This window comes from Aptenodytes patagonicus, chromosome 2 (assembly GCF_965638725.1).
Source record: "Aptenodytes patagonicus chromosome 2, bAptPat1.pri.cur, whole genome shotgun sequence".
In the NCBI taxonomy this organism is placed as follows: domain Eukaryota; kingdom Metazoa; phylum Chordata; class Aves; order Sphenisciformes; family Spheniscidae; genus Aptenodytes; species Aptenodytes patagonicus.
In genome coordinates, this window is record NC_134950.1 from 22,504,879 (window position 1) to 22,522,878 (window position 18,000).

General features: G+C 37.0%; 1 protein-coding gene across 41 annotated transcripts in view; it reads right to left on the reverse strand.

Moving 5' to 3' along the window:
- RIMS2 (regulating synaptic membrane exocytosis 2) overlaps positions 1 to 18,000 on the reverse strand; it is a 515,547-nt gene that overhangs the window by 284,822 nt on the left and 212,725 nt on the right. For all 41 annotated transcript variants that reach the window (XM_076329271.1, XM_076329285.1, XM_076329287.1 and 38 more), the window contains one exon: positions 1,384 to 2,309. In XM_076329271.1, the coding sequence (XP_076185386.1) occupies positions 1,384 to 2,309 (926 nt within the window). The remainder of the gene's footprint in view (positions 1 to 1,383; positions 2,310 to 18,000) is intronic.

Here is an 18,000-nt window from a genome sequence, read left to right on the forward strand (position 1 = left end):
TGAAGACAGAGAATCTAACATTGTTTGTATAGTAAGTTTTAAACTTATGTTTTGTATATCTGTACAAAAAATACATTGTTTGTATATTATTCTGTATACTTTGTTTCATATGCTGAATTTCATTAAATAAACGCTTTGTTACTACTTCCCGTATATTCATTGGGTCTATTTTCCTCAAGGTTGCTACTAAGAACAAAATCGTGAACACCCTGAAGTTGACAGGAGTTTTTCTACTCATCAGGAAGACTAAGGGGGTCAAGGTTTCCTCACAGTTGTTTCATGTAAGTGCATGTAATTGTCTGCTTTGACCTGGGTGAAATTTGCTTCCATTCTACACTATCTTGCTCCTTATTTATCAGACCATGATTGCTGCTATCGACATATGACAATTCAGAGTTATTCCACTAACTCTAATTAGTTACTTGCTTCAGAACCAATTTGATAGCAATATTAATAACAAATAGTAGCAAATTTTCTAATCCCAATACACAACAGCAGATGATCATTCATGAGAATTAGTAAAGGTGCACTAGAATAAGAATAATAACTGAAAACAGGTTATAACTATTGTACTTTGGACCAACAACATATATGAAGGTAAGCAAACTAATATTATTAATTTGATTCAGTTTAAACTGATGGTCCCCGATGCTTTCATATTTAAGTCATACATTACCTTTGGATAGGTTGGGAATCATTTCAATTAATCTTAGCTTTTATTTCTGACAATGGAGTAACTCCAACATCAGGAATCCTAAAAAGCACTAAAACCGAAAAGCACCATAGCCTCACAGCAAAAAAACCCTTCCATTGGTATAAAGAACATCAGTCATTTTAAATTTGTTTAAAAACTTGAATGGGTTAACTTTATACACACAGGGTTTTTTGCAGATCAGATGCTCTTTAACCTGCTGCAGCCAGCATGAAACTGGCATAAGCTGTGTCATGTGCTCTAGTTAATTCAACAGAAAAGCGGTCATGTGCCAACACTTGATCCAGATCAAATATGCACTCATTGTGATCCAGGAGTACGCAAATCTGGTATTAATGGACATGAAACCATGGCCTTATATGACAGCCCAGCTTTAGATGCTTTGCAGATTTAATTAACAAGTTTTTCAACAGGCATGTTTTTTCCTTTAACATATCCAAATACTTCTAGTAGCTGTGATGTTCTTTTCCATGTAAATCATTAAATTTAGATTTAAGTAAATGAAACACAAAATCAGAAAAAAAACCTCCCATCACAACAAACTTGAGTCACCTGTGAAGGGCTGTAGATATGTGGTTGCAATCAATTCTAATAGGTAAAATAAACATACAGTGGAATGGAAACTAAACCACATCTATATATTGAAACAGTCAAAAAATTAGAAATCTTACCTTTTTCACTAACACTTTCACTTTCAATCTCTACATCATCACAACTCGTATACTCTGGAGTGGATGCCAATTCTTCTTCTGAGCTACTTAATGAAACCTGGCGCATTTTACCTCCCTTTTTTGTTTTATGGGGCTTTGGTGGTGGAGGTCTGACAGATTCAGACTGGTCTGAGCTGAGCGAATCATTCCGTAACATGGTCTCCATCTTTTCACGTTTTGTTTTCCGTACGGCAGAATTGGGATCCAAATGGTGTTGTTTCCTTAATGAATCAGAGCGCCTCATGTCTGGTCTTTCCAGAGGAACTGGACTCCTCCTAGGTGTAGGAGGGCTATGATTTGTGGTCCTCTGACGATTGGGACTTGGTCCCTGAGCCTCTCGAGTTCTTTCCATAGAGTATGAACGTTGATTTTCCATGGCAGCCCTGCGCTCAGACACTGATCTTTGTCTTGACGGTCGTTCCATCCTCAGCATAGACATCCGAGAATCTTCCAACTCTGTATTTGCCAATGAGACATCACTATGTCTCCGTTCATGACGTGCTCGGGACACTTCAGCATGGATACGCATTTGTTCCTCATACGGTTGTGGCTTGACTGGGTAACGAGCCAAATTAGGATCACTTCGGTATCGTGCCTGGTATTCCTCTTCCCTCCGTTGCCTTTCATATTCTTCCCTGTTTTGTGCATCTTCCTCATCTACCGGATACTCCTTGGAACGCCTGCGACTCCTTCTGTTGGAATCTCTATAATCACCCAGTTCAGGTTCTTCATATAACTGAGGCCCACGCTGCGACCGCCTATCTGAATAATCTGATGGTGACCTGGGCATTGCACTGTCTGATGTAGCATACTGTGAATATTCGTCTCTCTCGTCCCTTTGGTCGTATCTTCTGTTCTGTTCTCTTGATATTGATGGGCTTCTTTTCCTAAATAATCATGACAAGAAAGAAGAAAGAGAATTCTGTCAATACTTCTTGTAGCACAAATATACAGTTAATGTTAATTAAATGTTAGAATGATCAGCTGATGGGAAAAAAAAATCAGTTCATGGCATTTGTGAATGTGCTTGCACATTTTCTGTACTAAATTAAAGAAAGCATGTCATGCTACAAATCTGCTTATGATGCACAGTTTAAATCAAAAACAGCTTTAAAGGAAAAATGCTAATACAACATTATAAAATATAGAATACAAATACTTATGCTACTTTGTAGTCATAACTGCTTTACAAGTACCAAAATTTTATAATCCTTTGTAATCATTTTACAGCAATATAACTTCACCGTATACTTCTATCTCATAGGGTTTTATAATCACCATAGAAATTAAGGCTAGATGGATCATTCAGTTAGTTTGATCTTTTAGCAGCCATTGTTGCTTAAAAACATACATTCCAGTTCCCACAAAACTATAATGGGTGCCAAGGGCAGAAAACAGGACAGACAAAGATCCAGTGGCAGCACTTGTCTAAATCAGATGAACTCAGAAGACCTGAACTCAGAAAACAAAACATGTTTTGTGTTGCATAAGAAGGGAAAGAGCTTCAAAGTCCTGCCTCTCTGACTTGACAAAAAAATCCTTCCCATCCCTATAGGGATGGCAATAACATTAGTCCAAGCATTTGAGCAAGACACACCAGTCAGATACCAGAATGGAGTTCCTATACCACATTAAGCATTGACTCTTTGTCATAGACGATATCTAGCCATAGGCAACTTCTGAGGCTTCAGAGGAAAGTGAAAAAAGAATTATCAACAGATACACTTTCCTCATGCTGACAAATGAGTGACTGAAGCATGGGATTTTATTATATGCAATATTTTAATAGAAGATGTGTCTGGAATATATTATGAATGTTATATGTTCTGTTTGTTTGATACAACATTGCTACCTGATTAGAAGGGATCAATTAAATAGGCAGTAGCGATTCATAGGGAAAAAACAAACTGGAGCTTCAGATCCTGCCTTTATCAATCCTAACAGGGTAATGAGCATTTAAAATGCTACTTCCAGACATGTCCAGATTCGTACTTAGTTTTTCACCCCAGATGGATCTGAAGGAGTTACCTGCAGGAAACTGGAGCAAAGAAAAAAAGAGAAAAAGTGATCTTCTGTTCAGCAACCGAGCAGAGTGTGCGCAGAGGGGTGACTGGCAAATTGGCATCCTGCCTTAGGTACCATACAGGGTCATTAAACTGTGCTTGAAAGATTTGCACCCAGTCTTGCCTTGTAAATATGAAAGTACTTTAGCCTTACAATGGCATCTGCAAATGAGGAAACTAATTCAATCTTGCAAAAATGCAACTCTTCCTGTGAAGCATGACAAGTAATATAAGCATCATTTGGATGCCTATTTGCTTATGGTGAAGCTAAGATGTCCTATCTGTCTTACTGAAGTGTCATGTTAGCACCAGCACAAATCATAACCTCTGTAAGTTTAACAAAAACTCTATGGATTCTGCTACTGGGGACTCAAGTTGAATTGTTCTAATGTGACATAAACAGAGTTTCGTAAGTCTAAAACCAGAACGGCCAACGGGAACAGACAATTAGGACAACAGAACTACCAGAACCCAGACAGTTTGCAAAGACATAGAGGTTTTCATTAAGACAACAGAGATCGGATGTGGAAACTTACTTTAAGGAAGATAAATATTTTTCATTTAAATACTTCAGCTGATGAAAAATATGCCACATCCCAAAATAAGTTGTTCCAAAGCAAATTACCTACATCGCTGAAAATTTCTGCCATGCCTATAATAAAAATGTGCCTAATTTCCCCTCCCCAATTCTGTCCCCCATATAGGCAAAATCTTATCTCTATGCAAATCCAATTGGAATAAATGGCACTCAACAGATATGGCATTCATCCATGTGGATCTCATTGCAAGGTTGAGACAAATATGTGCTCATATGGCATGTACACAAACTCTACTGTTAATACTCAGTCTATATTACATATGGATCAAGTTGTATTCACAGCCACAGATTTTTGCATAGATTTGATCCTCCAAGACATCAAAACACTCTAGTGAGTTTGGTTTATAGGATCAACTCCATCATGAACTGTGTAACACACAAAACCATACAGCATCTAGTTTGACACATCTCACACATGCCTTGGAGCAGACTGAGTGTACACATTCTTCAGGATTAAACATCTGCATACATATATCTATATTAATATAAACAACAGAATGGTAAGAATTGTTTTTAGCTTTAAATAGGAGATTTTATAGATATATACACACACACACACATACATGTGTGTGTCTATATGACTCCATGTCACAGTGTCCTCATATGGATGCAAAGAATAGTGGACAAATCTCTTTGGAAACATTGCTGTTACAAAGTCATGGGGGGAGAATTTCTGTATGAGTAAAAACACTTATTGTAGACTTTTTGCTTAGGCAAATGTACTTCTATCAGGAAAACACATCATCTGAAGAACTGGCACAAGATTTACTAAAAAATCCACCCTTTTTTCTAGCAAGAACTATGTTAATGAGAGGAGGATGTGCCAATTTAGCATTATATTTTTATACCTCTTACACAAACATTTTCTAACCTTGTCTGTTACATTTACCACAAGCAGTCATTGCCTTTCTTCCTTTTTGTTGCTAAGACATGAATATAGGAAAACCATCTATGGCTGACAGTAATGTAAAGATCAGCTGGGTCCTCAATCTATTCCAACCTTTCACGAAGGAAAAAGCTTTACATGGGTGCCCTGCATGTGGCAACTACTAGGCCACATGCAAGAATAAGGACCTTCCTGAAAATGCAACCTTTTTCTTCAGAGAATGCAGCCTGATAGATAGAAGTAACTAATTTAATTTCTGGCCTATGTTGATTGGCACTATCAAACTCCCTTTTAATTAATTTCATCCCTGCTGAAGGGATCTAACTTCACTACCAGGATGAAATGCCAGAAGTTGTAATCCTATCCATCAGAAATAAATTAACCGTACCTGTACACCTGATGGGCCAGAAACCTTGCTGGCAGGAAAGGGCTCATCCTGCCCAGCAGTCACCGTACCACTTAGTATTCAAGCCTGTCATTCTCTTTACTGGTCATCACAACACAATTAGCCCCCCTTTACCGTTAGTGACTTTTTTTCTTTTAAAAATACTTGCTACAAACACAGGTACAATGTATGCTATACATTTTAAACCAACGCTATTAAATCATGGTAGAAGGAACAGTACTCGTGAAAACTTATGGCCAGTCACTACTATTAAAAATCTGCTGTTATTTTTAGATCACAAGCTAATTCCCACTCACCTTCATGAGCCTTTGTCTAATCCATTTCTCACCATTAACTACCTTAAAGATACCTTAGTAAAAGCCTTTCCTCATGTACCTCCAGCTAGGTACACCATGGAAAATGACTACTCCTGCCTTTCCAGGGCTTTCCTGGAACATTAAAAGTTAAGAGAACTTTAAATGCACGTCAACAGCTGTGATACGCACCCTCCAGCTGCCAGCTCAACTAAGCACTATATATCTCTTGTCAGAAGGATTACTACCTTTTCTGAAAAGGTTTCCACACCACTGAAAAATCCTCCAGGCCATTGTGATTACTGCTTCTTTGAAACAATAATAAAATAAAATTATACTTAGAAAGCTCCAGAACCTGCACAAATCTCTTCTTCAGGCACATTCTATAAAAATTCTTTTTTCAGATATAGAAACTGAAACTTATTTTCTACCAATTATCAATGTATATTTATTTTTTTATTGTAATTTATGTCCTGGTTTTGGCTGGGATAGAGTTAATTTTCTTCTTTCTAGTAGCTGGTACAGTGCTGTGGTTTGGATTTAGAATGAGAACAATGTTGATAACACACCGATGTTTTAGTGTTGCTAAGCAGTGCTTACACTAGTCAAGGACTTTTCAGCTTCTCATGCCCTGCCAGCGAGAAGCTGGGAGGGGGCACAGCCAGGACAGCTGACCCAAACTGGCCCAAGGGCTACTCCATACCATATGACGTCATGCCCAGTAAATAAACCTGGGGGAGTTGGCTGGGGGGTGTGACCGCTGCTCGGGAACTGGCTGGGCATTGGTCGGCGGGTGGTGAGTAATTGCATTGTGCATCACTTATTTTGTATATTCTTTCATCATCATCATCATCATCATCATCATCATTATTATTATTATCTTCCTTTTCTGTCCTATTAAACTGTCTTTATCTCAACCCATGAATCTTACCTTTTTTTCCCCCGATTCTCTCCCCCATCCCACTGGGGGGGCATGGGGAGTGAGCAAACGGCTGTGTGGTGTTTAGCTGCCTGCCGGGTTAAACCACAACATTTATCAATACATGACATTTGTTCTTTTAACACACGTCTCTTAACCTTACACTGATGGAAACCTTATTTGCAGTGTGCTACAAATATCACTAGTACTATGAAAAAGCAAATAGCTTGACTGTAACCTGACCTCCTGCTCATAAAGTTATTCAACTCCCCCACACTACAATAGGAAGTAAGTACTTAAAATATGGCATAGAAGAATATAAGACAGCTATTCTGCTTTGATGGCTCTGATTTCAGTAATGGAACAAAATAGCCTGAAAGTCTTTGACATTCATTTGTATTCTTCCTTGAAGAGAAAACACTCTTCTGCTTTGATTTAGATTTTTAAAAAATTAAACCAAGTGTACTGAGGAAAAGGAAATTTTACAAGGTAAGTTTCCGTCACATTTCAGAAGCACCGTAATATGTGAAGTATTTCTATCACAATCAATGTTGATCTCAGATCTTCCTGGCTACTAATCTTGTTCTCAGACAATAGAAGACATATTTGAACTGGAGAAAACTTTCAAGAAAATACCATTCTAAAGGTATGTTGAAACATATGGGTACCTGAATACATCTACATTTACTTGGAAATTTTTATAAATAAAAAGTTTTGGGTCAATTAAAAAATAGTAAGGGCTCAGTGGTCCTGAGCCATCATCAGCTACTTGAAAACTGAATATTGGTCACCTACTTGTAAGATCTCATTATAATTTACAAGACAATACTTTACTGTTTTGTTCTCTGTTTCCTATAAATTAGCAAGGAATAAAATTGGAAAATTAAAACTGAAAGTATTTCTCCTGGACATATTTTAATTTTGCTTAACTGTTTTAAAAATGTGATCCTTTCAGTACATGAAAGAATAATTCAGAGTAGGTAAAAATTCACATTTCCCACTGGAACTCTGTCACGAAAGCCATGCAAGGGACAGGGCTTCTTGTTAGAGACCTCATCAAATACATTGAGGACAGCTTTCTCTCTCCTTTACTATATGGCTCCTGTCAGGAAAACAGCATTTGTTGGTTCCTGAGTGATCATATAAGAATAGCTCTACTATTCTAAACTTTTACACTTCTATGTGTTGTATTCAACAGACAGTCAGGTACTTGTTTTAAAACAACAGTGAAAGGGAGCACCATCATGACACCTTGCAAAAAAGTTCCTAGGCTGCAAGAAAGTGAGCTGAACACACTCAGGACCTTGCACCCAAAACTTCCATGAGTGCAGTGAACCCAGAAAACTTGCTGTGCAAAATTAAGATCTGGCTGCCTTTCTCAGGGAGGGTACTACTCTCTCACCCACCGTTAGGTACTCTTATGAAGCATTTCCATGGACTTCCTTTGCCATAGTGAAGAATCTGCAAAAGGTTTACCTATTTTTTGAAGTGTTTTTGAGAGACTAGCTGGTATTGATTTAGCTCCTTTTCTCATTCTCCACTTATAACTTTTGCTTTTGCTGAGTCACATTGTGGATGAGAAATCATTTTGCAGACTCTCCAAAGCAGTTATGGCTCCAGCTTATTGAAAAAATATTTTTTTCTGACTTCTAAGCAGTTCCAGTTTCTACCAAGATCTCTTTTTGCAGTTCTTCTATACTGTCTAGTTTTATACTAGATTAATCTTCTGATCTGTCTGTTCCTCTCTCCTTGGTTTCTCACCCCCCCCAAAGAAAGAAAGAATGTAAGCAACCAGTGCACGATTTACAAGCTAATTCATTTAAACAGCCCACTCTGATAAAAAGAAAAGGTATTTATTGCATTTTTGACCAATATAGTTTTAAACAGGCTGCCCTGAAGTACATCTAACACTCAGATATCTAAGCAATTCACTAAGTAAAGTTCATCTGAGACATTATTTCATTTCTCATTTCAGCCACGCCTTACAAATTTTATGTTCTAGCAACCATATTTTGAACCATTAAAATGCCTTCCAGCTAAATATCTCCAAACAATAATGAATTAAGTTTACAATGATGATTATACAATTTACTGAAGCATGAGAGTGATACTGCAGATGTTGATCTCTATTTGACTTTATCTGAAAATATAAATTCACTGACTGCAGGCTGGTATCAACAGAATGAAAGGAAATCTGTAGTAACAAAACATTAACATAATTAAATTCACCACTGATAACAACTTTGCTTTGAACTTGATATGATTGCACAGACATATAAAACAATACGGTTACTTCAGAATCACATATTTTCTATACAAGCAATTCAGCAAAAATTCAGCATGGCAGCTTTCAAGAGCTAATTTAAATTTGTGTGGGGAAAAGAGTTATAACATGGAAAAAATTAGGAACTGCTAAACAAAACTAGTGATTTTAAGTATCCCTTGCTAACCTACAAATATTTAGGTAATAAGTTTGTTTCACAGTTTTTATTATGTTAAGAACATCACAGATAGGAAAATGGGACTACCAGTAGAAATGGCTTTGTCCTCCTTTATTTTGACTGAGTTTTCAGTAGCCCTTATATCATATAATTTGATTTTAGAGAACTGCAAAGAGAGAAATAAAATAACTATGTTTTAATCTTACTGTTCATTCAGTTACATTGATTAATGCTTACTGTTTACAAATAGGTTAAACATCCTGAGATTTTTCTTTATTTCTACTTTTGAACATTTTCAAAATGAATATTTTGCGAATTATTTCCACTTAATATATAAACAAAAATTATCATCTCACCTACTTTTTCAGTAAAATCTTTTGTTAAAAAAGCTAATCATAAAAACAATGCTAAATGGATTAAATTGCTTTCAAGAATAATTGGTCAAAATGTGCATTCTAGTTATCTGTCTCAGTACTGACGCCACAGAAATCATTTGCAGAAGGGCGGAATCAATTAACAGCTGCCATACAGCAGGATTCAAATGAGTTTAAAACCCAGGGTGTTAAAAGAATAGTAGGTCACAGAAACATTAAAACATGAGAATGAGTTAATACAATACTGAACTGTTACTAAAAAGGACTTCAAATAATATAAAATACAAGGAAATTCCAAAATTCTGCATATATTATTTTTATGAAAAGAAATTCAGCTTTTCAAGAAATATTTTTGTCACAGAAAATATAATACAATTTAAAATACTCATTTAAAGTACAAGACTTTGTTAAAAATACTATTCTCGTATATCTGAAGCACAATAAAAACTTTTTCAGTACTTCCACTGAGCTTTTTCTTGCTAACAGTAAAAAATATCTTCCTTATCATCCCAAAAAGAGCAAAAAATGCTGAGTGTTACACATTGTTTTCACACAACACATTCAGCATCTTTCTTCCCTGCTTTACCTTTTGATCAGCCACTGCACATCTGGGAAGTAGGAAGCCTCGGGTTCATGAGAATACATCAATTTCTGTTCTGGCTAGGTCTTTCATTTAATCCTCTAGGTTCAGTGAAATCATATGAACAGTCTCTTAATTTTGAGACACAATTTTTTAGATATATTTTACAATCCTTTCCCTTCCCCCAAAATGCAATTACAAAATATAAGGCATCTAGGAAAATAAAAAGTCTAGTATATGAAACAACAGCAATTCAAGTCAGAGAGCTGACCCAACGGGAAGCTATTGAGAGCATGAGAGGAGTGTTATAGTTTAATGCTGTTACCATGTGCTGTATATAGCTGGAGGTCAAGTAAGAATTTACCCTATAAGGAGGATTATGGTACTTAGCTGATTAGTGCCTTGCTACAGTACTACGGCCTACAAATGTACATGCTGGTCAAAGCATTTGATTTAAACTATTTTTAAAATTGTGCAGTTCCAGTATTTCATGTTTTGTGTTACTAGGTCCAGCATCTTCTTTGTGTTCTAGGTGTCAAGTGAAATTATGTAATATCTATTATTTTTAGTTTGTAACAAGTCAAATTTTGACATAATTTTCAACCGTTAGGCTAAAATAGCTGTAGCATCTACTTCAGTCTGATGTGCTGAACATACTGTAGAACCGATAATACTTTTTTTTACATACCATTTAAAAAAAAACCCAGTGAAAATCAATGGACTAATTATTTCTAGCAACAGTCATCAGAAGTCACTTTCAAAATATGGTGAGAATGTGAAAGTAATAGAAAGCAAATGTGTAGACACTCTCATTTGCATTAAATTATAAACACATTTTTCCACAATTTCACAAGCAAGGTATCTTCTATCTATGCAAACTAGCTTACAAATAAATTGTTTAATACAAAGCACCATACCCCAGCCAAATTTGACTGTAATAAATTTAAGCCATGATAAAGTAGCATGACATGGGAAAAATACAGCAACCTAGATTTTCTCCACCTCAATAACAGTGAGTTCATACTCCTAGAAAAGGCATTCTGACACCAAAGGTTTTTCCCTCAGCCATCACAGAGAATAATACACTTCATCTATACATCATTGCATCTAATTTTCAGTCTAATCTTTTTAAAGTGTTTCAGTTTCTTGCCACAGGGATCATTCAGCAGGTGCTTTTCCTGGCAGTTGAAAGTATCCTGGTTTTTCAAAGGAAACCTTTAAGTCTGATGAAGAGGAGAATTTTCTTTCAAAGAAACACTCCATTATTATAGGGTATTATCACCATTAAATAAAAAAGATAGCTACTTCAATAATGATAAAACAGTAAGAAAATATCGGCAAGATGGACAGTCATATGAGAATTGTTTTGCCTAATAACATCTCTGCAGGCTGTTTTGGATTGTTGAACTCCTAAAACTGTAACTTTACTAATGAATGTGAGTCAGTGTATCTTTTCTTTTTTTTCTCTCTCTTTATTGTATCCACAATTACAATATATATGTGATATCATACAATGAACTTCAGTTTTAAAATATCTCTGTGGTTCATATTTCAGTCTGGAAGAGAAGAAATAGGTCATACTGAGCTGTTTTGATGCCTCCACAAAAGAGCAAGCAGAAAAAAACCGCTGTGAAAATGTCCAGTTTCTTCAGTAATGTGAGGTAAAGCCCATTATTAAATCCAGTGAACTAAACCATTGGTGGCTCAATCAATGAATGGTGGGCTGTGTGCAGCAGCTTTTCCAAGACAAAGCTGGTGGGATAAACGTGTTCATCCTAGGGAACATCAGTTGGACCACTATGATATGAGACAGGTGCATTCAATAACTCTTGGAAATTACCACGGTACATAAAACTTTAAATTTCCAAGTCAACTGTCATTCTCAACATGCTGGTGAGACGGGATTAGATGTGTGTATTTTTAAAGCAGCACCTAACTCTATCCAACATAGGAGCAGACCAAAACTTTACAGCAAAATAATTTGTATTTCTGTAAAAAGCTGTATCACCTATATTATATATTGGTAGGACATGACTTTACAATGTTTTTCAAGCTAAAAGAACTTGCTCCACAGTAGTTTAAGTACTGGGCTCTCAATCCACAGTCCTTATGTGAGCCCAAATGTGCGCCCCAATGTGCAGGACTGAACCTGAAAGGAGGTTGTAGCGAGGTGGGTGTCGGTCTCCTCTCCCAAGTAACAAGCAATAGAACAAGAGGAAACGGCCTCAAGTTGCGCCAGGGGAGCTTTAGATCGGATATCAGGAAAAATGTATTCACCAAAAGGGTTATCAAGCATTGGAAGAGGCTGCCCAGGGAAGTGGTTGAGTCACCATCCCTGGAGGTATTTAAAAGACATGTAGATGTGACACTTAGGGACATGGTTTAGTGGTGGACTTGGCAGTGTTAGATTTATGGTTGGACTTGATGATCTTAAAGGTCTTTTCCGACCTAAATGATTCAATGATTCTATGAACAATTACAGCTGCCTAGACAGACCTCCTTCAGTTTAGATCCCAGAGCTCAGACAGGAGGAAGGAAGATGTTCACCATGCCTGTGCTGCATGGGTTTTCAGCGACACTATGTGAAAAACTTCCCACCACACTACCATGTAGTAACAACATCATGTGCGTAACAACCACCTGGTTTCTTGAAATATCAGCAGACAGCAGGGTCATCCTCAGATATCCAGTTCAGATCCCTGAATTAGGTATTTCTACCAGAGCTACTTTGCTTTTCTGCAGTGCTGAGACCAGCTCTGGATGTTCCCCCTTCTTCGTTTGTGATCATCTCTTAGAGTTGTCTGCACTAGAGCAAATCTTCCATAAAAGAGGCTCAACATGCAGCTTTCCAAAGAAGAAAATTTATTCCCGGATCTTTGTAAAAATCCATATGGAAGATCACTAGCTACTCTAGGAAGTGTGTGGAAGTGGACACTTGGAAGTGAAAAGGATAACCCTGGCTGTCTAGCAGCGTTTATACAGAAAGGTGGCACCCAGTCGACAACAGTATAAAACATACAGAGGAAAATACCAACCTCTTCTGGCAGGAAGCAAACCACTGTTGAATAGTCCTTGCAGAACTACTAGAAACACAATAGCTATGAAGAAAATTTACTGAAATATATAACTATTCCAAGAAAGTTGTGTGAGTATCAAATGCACTTTAAAATTAAACAACTAAAATAAATCTAGTCTTGTAACATAAACAAGCCTTTAGATGTATTCTGCATTCTACTACAATGAAGATAGACTTAATTACTCTAGTCTTACTTAAAAAAGAAAATAAGATGCCATTTTTATGCTATTTATATTCCACAGGAGAAATGAATGCTCATTTTGTAACTCCATGTGTGTATAAACATCCCAACTAATTAATGCTTCACAGTTCCTGTCACCAACTTAACCTGCATTACACAAGAAGCCAGTTTTCAGTAGGATTCTCCAAAGTCAAGATACAAATGATAAAATTCTAACTAAAGTTCAGGGCTCCGTATTAGAAGATTTTAGACCTAACGTTGGTCACTTCCATCAAGAATAACATTTCTAGAAAAGGTATGAGAACTAATAAAAAGAAGGTCAACCAAGACCAACCAGACTCAATTGGCAAATAGCTGAGAAACACTGAGAGGGAATTGTTCAAGACGTACAGTTTCTCAGCACCTTTGATAATCCAAGTCTATTATAAAAATTACAGAGTACTCTCAATAACTCAATCTTAAGTGGAATGTGAGCAATCAGCTAGGAGAACACAGTAAAGGAACAGGAAAAAAGTAGTTAAGGAAAGTGATGATTTAAAACATTTTGTGAAGATACTCATGAAAGCTTTTAGAGATTAGTGATGACTTCATCACTCTTGGTACTGTTATTGTCAGACTGTTGGGATCCATAGTATTTTTTAAGTTAACCTTTACTTTCGTTGTTGAGCTAAGCAACAAGAAAGGTTAAATGTATGCTCACTGAAGCACTTTTCAAGCATGAGAGCAACTGGATGTTAGGCTGGGGAGCCATGCTAACTTTACAAGAGACTATAAAAGACATTCAGGATGCTTGAGTTGATGGAGCAGAAAGCGAAGATCAAGTTTCGGTAATTTTACAGGAGAAAAACAATCAAAATGGATAGTTGGACAGATGTGACTTTTACGATTGCTAAAGAATATTTCATGGTATATAGCAATTTTGAAATGTATATCCAGGTGAGCTAAGACAAAACAGCCACAAGATTAATAGAGTCATATATAATAATGAGAGAAGGATAACCACAATCACATAGCTTGATGTCCTTCCTCCACAGGATGTTTTTTTCTAGAAATTAGATGAATGCCAGATATAACTGAAACTTTGCTGAGAAGAAAAAGAAAAAATAAAATTAAATTCCATATATTTGGCCTTACTGTGGCACCGAGTTCATTTATCCTAACCATTAGGGTAATATTTGCCACAACAATGGATTAGATTATTTGGGTTTGTATGGATGATATGCTATTAATAGCACAACCTAAAGAACTTTTACCTTTCCACTGTCTGGCCATTTCCCTACAGCTGTAAATCATAGAATCATAGAATCATAGAATGGTTTGGACTGGAAGGGACCTTAAAGATCATCTAGTTCCAACCCCCCCTACCATGGGCAGGGACACCTTCCACTAGACCAGGTTGCTCAAAGGCCCATCCAACCTGGCCTTGAACACTTCCAGGGAGGGGGCATCCACAACTTCTCTGGGCAACCTGGTCCAGTGTCTCGCCACCTTCACAGTAAAGAATTTCTTCCTAATATCTAATCTAAATCTACCCTCTTTCAGTTTAAAACTGTTACCCCTCGTCCTATCACTACACTCCCTGATAAGAGTCCCTCCCCATCTTTCCTGTAGGCCCCCTTTAAGTACCGCAAGGCCACTATAAGGTCTCCCTGGAGCCTTCTCTTCTCTAGGCTAAACAACCCCAACTCTCTCAGCCTTTCCTCATAGGAGAGGTGTTTCCATCCCCCTGATCATCTTTGTGGCCCTCCTCTGGACCCACTCGAACAGGTCCATGTCTTTGTTATGCTGGGGACCCCAAAGCTGGACGCAGTACTCAGGTGGAGTCTCACCAGAGTGGAGTAAAGGGGGGAGAATCTCCTCCCTCAACTTGCTGGCCACGCTTCTTTTGATGCAGCCCAGGACACAATTGGCTTTCTGGGCTGCAAGCGCACATTGCCGGCTCATATTCAGTTTTTCATCCACCAATACCCCCAAGGCCTTCTCCTATAGCAAGGCGAGAAGAACCAATGGTACTCCATTGTAATTTTGAGTTTGATTCGTAAGTCCATAGAAAATTATTGCCGCAGAGTTAATCACTTAAAATATAGAAAAATTCTTGAGAGAATTACTATCACAATACATCATAGAAAAAAATGGGTTTCTTAAAAGCTAATTTTGTGAAAAGTGGACAGAAGGATATTACTGTGCTAGAGGTTACAGACATTTCTTCTTCAGCCCCTTTTTGTTTTTTAGACTATTTTAGAAATACCTTCAATAATGCATTAGAGACTATGTCTGAATAGAGAATTCAGGTGCAGTTCCTGATCAATAGTGTAAAGGCTAAAAACTGACATTAATGATACAGAAGCATTTTCTAGCTAGCATTTGCCTGATATTAACAAAATATTGGGCATATAAAGAAAAATTCCAGTTTAGCAAGAACATGAGAAGAAAAGGTATTAGATCAGTTTACCTGAAAGTAGAAACTTTACCTATGACTTCAAAAGGATATTCCATGTTATAAAAATACAGTAGCAAAGAACAAATTCTTTTGGAAAACAGAGGAACTTTAAGACTTGTTTTCTCTTCCTCAGTCATGTAAACTAACAGCAAAGTATTTTATCTATGCTCTATGCTGTATTGCTGCTTTATCGTGCTGATTGCTTATTCCGCACTTGTGCCTTGTGGCAACTCTGTACCACTAGACAGTTTAACCACATACAACAAAGTTAAACTGCACCAGCATTAATAGCAGCAGGATAGTTCCTCCGAATGCAACGTCCCTAGAGACTTTTAGAGACAAGTGCCAGCCTAGGTTCACCTGCTCTGCTTTGACAGGCACTGTAGCTGCCCTATTCTATGTATACTTTTGCCATAGCTCTTCCTTAAAGCACTGACTTAAGGGGATGTTGAGTGGAATTTTTTTCTGGAAGAAATATGAGAAAAAGAAGTCAAACTTCTAAAGTCTTTAGGAATAACACACATTTTTGCAAGACAGCAAACTTAACATGGAAAACATCTTCATAGCCAAGAGATCCAACATTTTGCCAGACATTCTGAAAACTTTGTCAAGAATCATCAAAGATACAGGCTCACAGACAAAGGCTGGTCCAGCAAAATACTTGAGGACTTTGCAAGTCTGGCAAAGACTAGCAATTATGTAATTCATCTTAATTCAACTTAATAAGAAATTCTGTTTTCTTTCTTTCTCAATAAGTTGGCTTAAGAGAACACTTACTGAATCAAAAGCCATTTTCAGGTCAGGTCAGCCTAACACTGATAGCACCATGTTGTCTCACTGCCTGCAAACACTACATTTTAGTTCAAAAATTAGGGATTTAAAAAAGAGTCTTTCACTTACATAGGAACCTGGACTTGACGTTTCAGTTCCAGATTATCAGGGATAATGGATCTATTCATCACATAAAATAAAGTGATTAAAGACTGTAATAGAAACAGTGAAATGATTGGCATTTTATGCAAATTATGTATAATCCGAGAGACTAACACAGGCGCCTATAAATACTGGAAGAAGCTGGACTGGGGACTTGATCAGGACTACTCTGCTATTATCTTAAAAATACAGGGGAGCTGCAAGCAAACAGAGAGAGATGTATTTCAATGAAGTGGACTAAAATGCTTTCATTAATTATTTTATTTCAAAGTTGTATGTCTTGCAATCAGTCTTTAGCACTAGTTAATATGATGGGCAAAGAAGCTCAGGAAGGAATGATAAATGTTAAATCTAATGAAGTTGTACTGAAAAAGATAACCAAATTTTGCTTAATAACAATTTGACAAAAAGAAAAAGCTGTAAATCAACATTACAGTTTTACAAATACTGCCTGCAGAAATCAAACCAAAAAAAATCAGTATTAGGAAAGACAGACACAAAATAAAATGCAATCCAGGATATTTCTAATCTGAGTTTCCATCATTACTTTACATTCTCTGTAATAGCAATGTTTGTGGGAAACAGGAAGGGAGCGTTGTACGTTGCTCCTGTACAGTGTACAGGAGCTGGGACTTCCTGGGTATGAGTATGGGCTGAGTACCCGTGCAGGAACAAACTGCGATACTCTATTTAGTTGCCTGCACACATGACCAGAAATATTCCTGTTTTCAAGATATTTCTTGTCATTCCCACTCCCAAATTTTCAGAATATCAGTTTGTTAGTTTATTCATAAACTTTGTCTTCTGGCTTCCTATGGTTAGGAATGATTTGCCCCTTATTCTCCCTTCTTAGAATGGATATTGCCACAAAGAGTCTTCTAGTCTGGAATAGGACAGCATTTCTTGCCTACAGCATTTGATACCTCCTTGTCTATGAACTCAAAGGAAATGAGAGGGTTAGCTGAGAAACGTATGTCCTAATCAGCCTTAGACTAGCAACATGACAATAATCATTTATTCCTCACCTTTAAAAAAAAAAAAAGCACACACTTTTGCACTCCAAAAATCCGTGGATGGCCAAGATTAAGAATTCAAGATCAATCTTAAGGGCCTTATCATATATACTCACAAATTCTTAAATTTTCAGTAAATCTCCTTGATAGAGTTTAATAAGTAGGAGTATACAAGCTCAATCCCCATGTTTCATTGTTTATAGCAATCTTGAAAGTGTCTGAAAATATGTCTGGGATGATTATTACATTAAAAAAAAAGGAAAGGCTGCATGAATAAGATTAGGGCCAGTACATCAGTGCTAGGCATCCCTATAAAAACGTTCATATGAACAGACTTTGGAAGTGAAGAATCACAAGTGATTTTGATGGGGACAT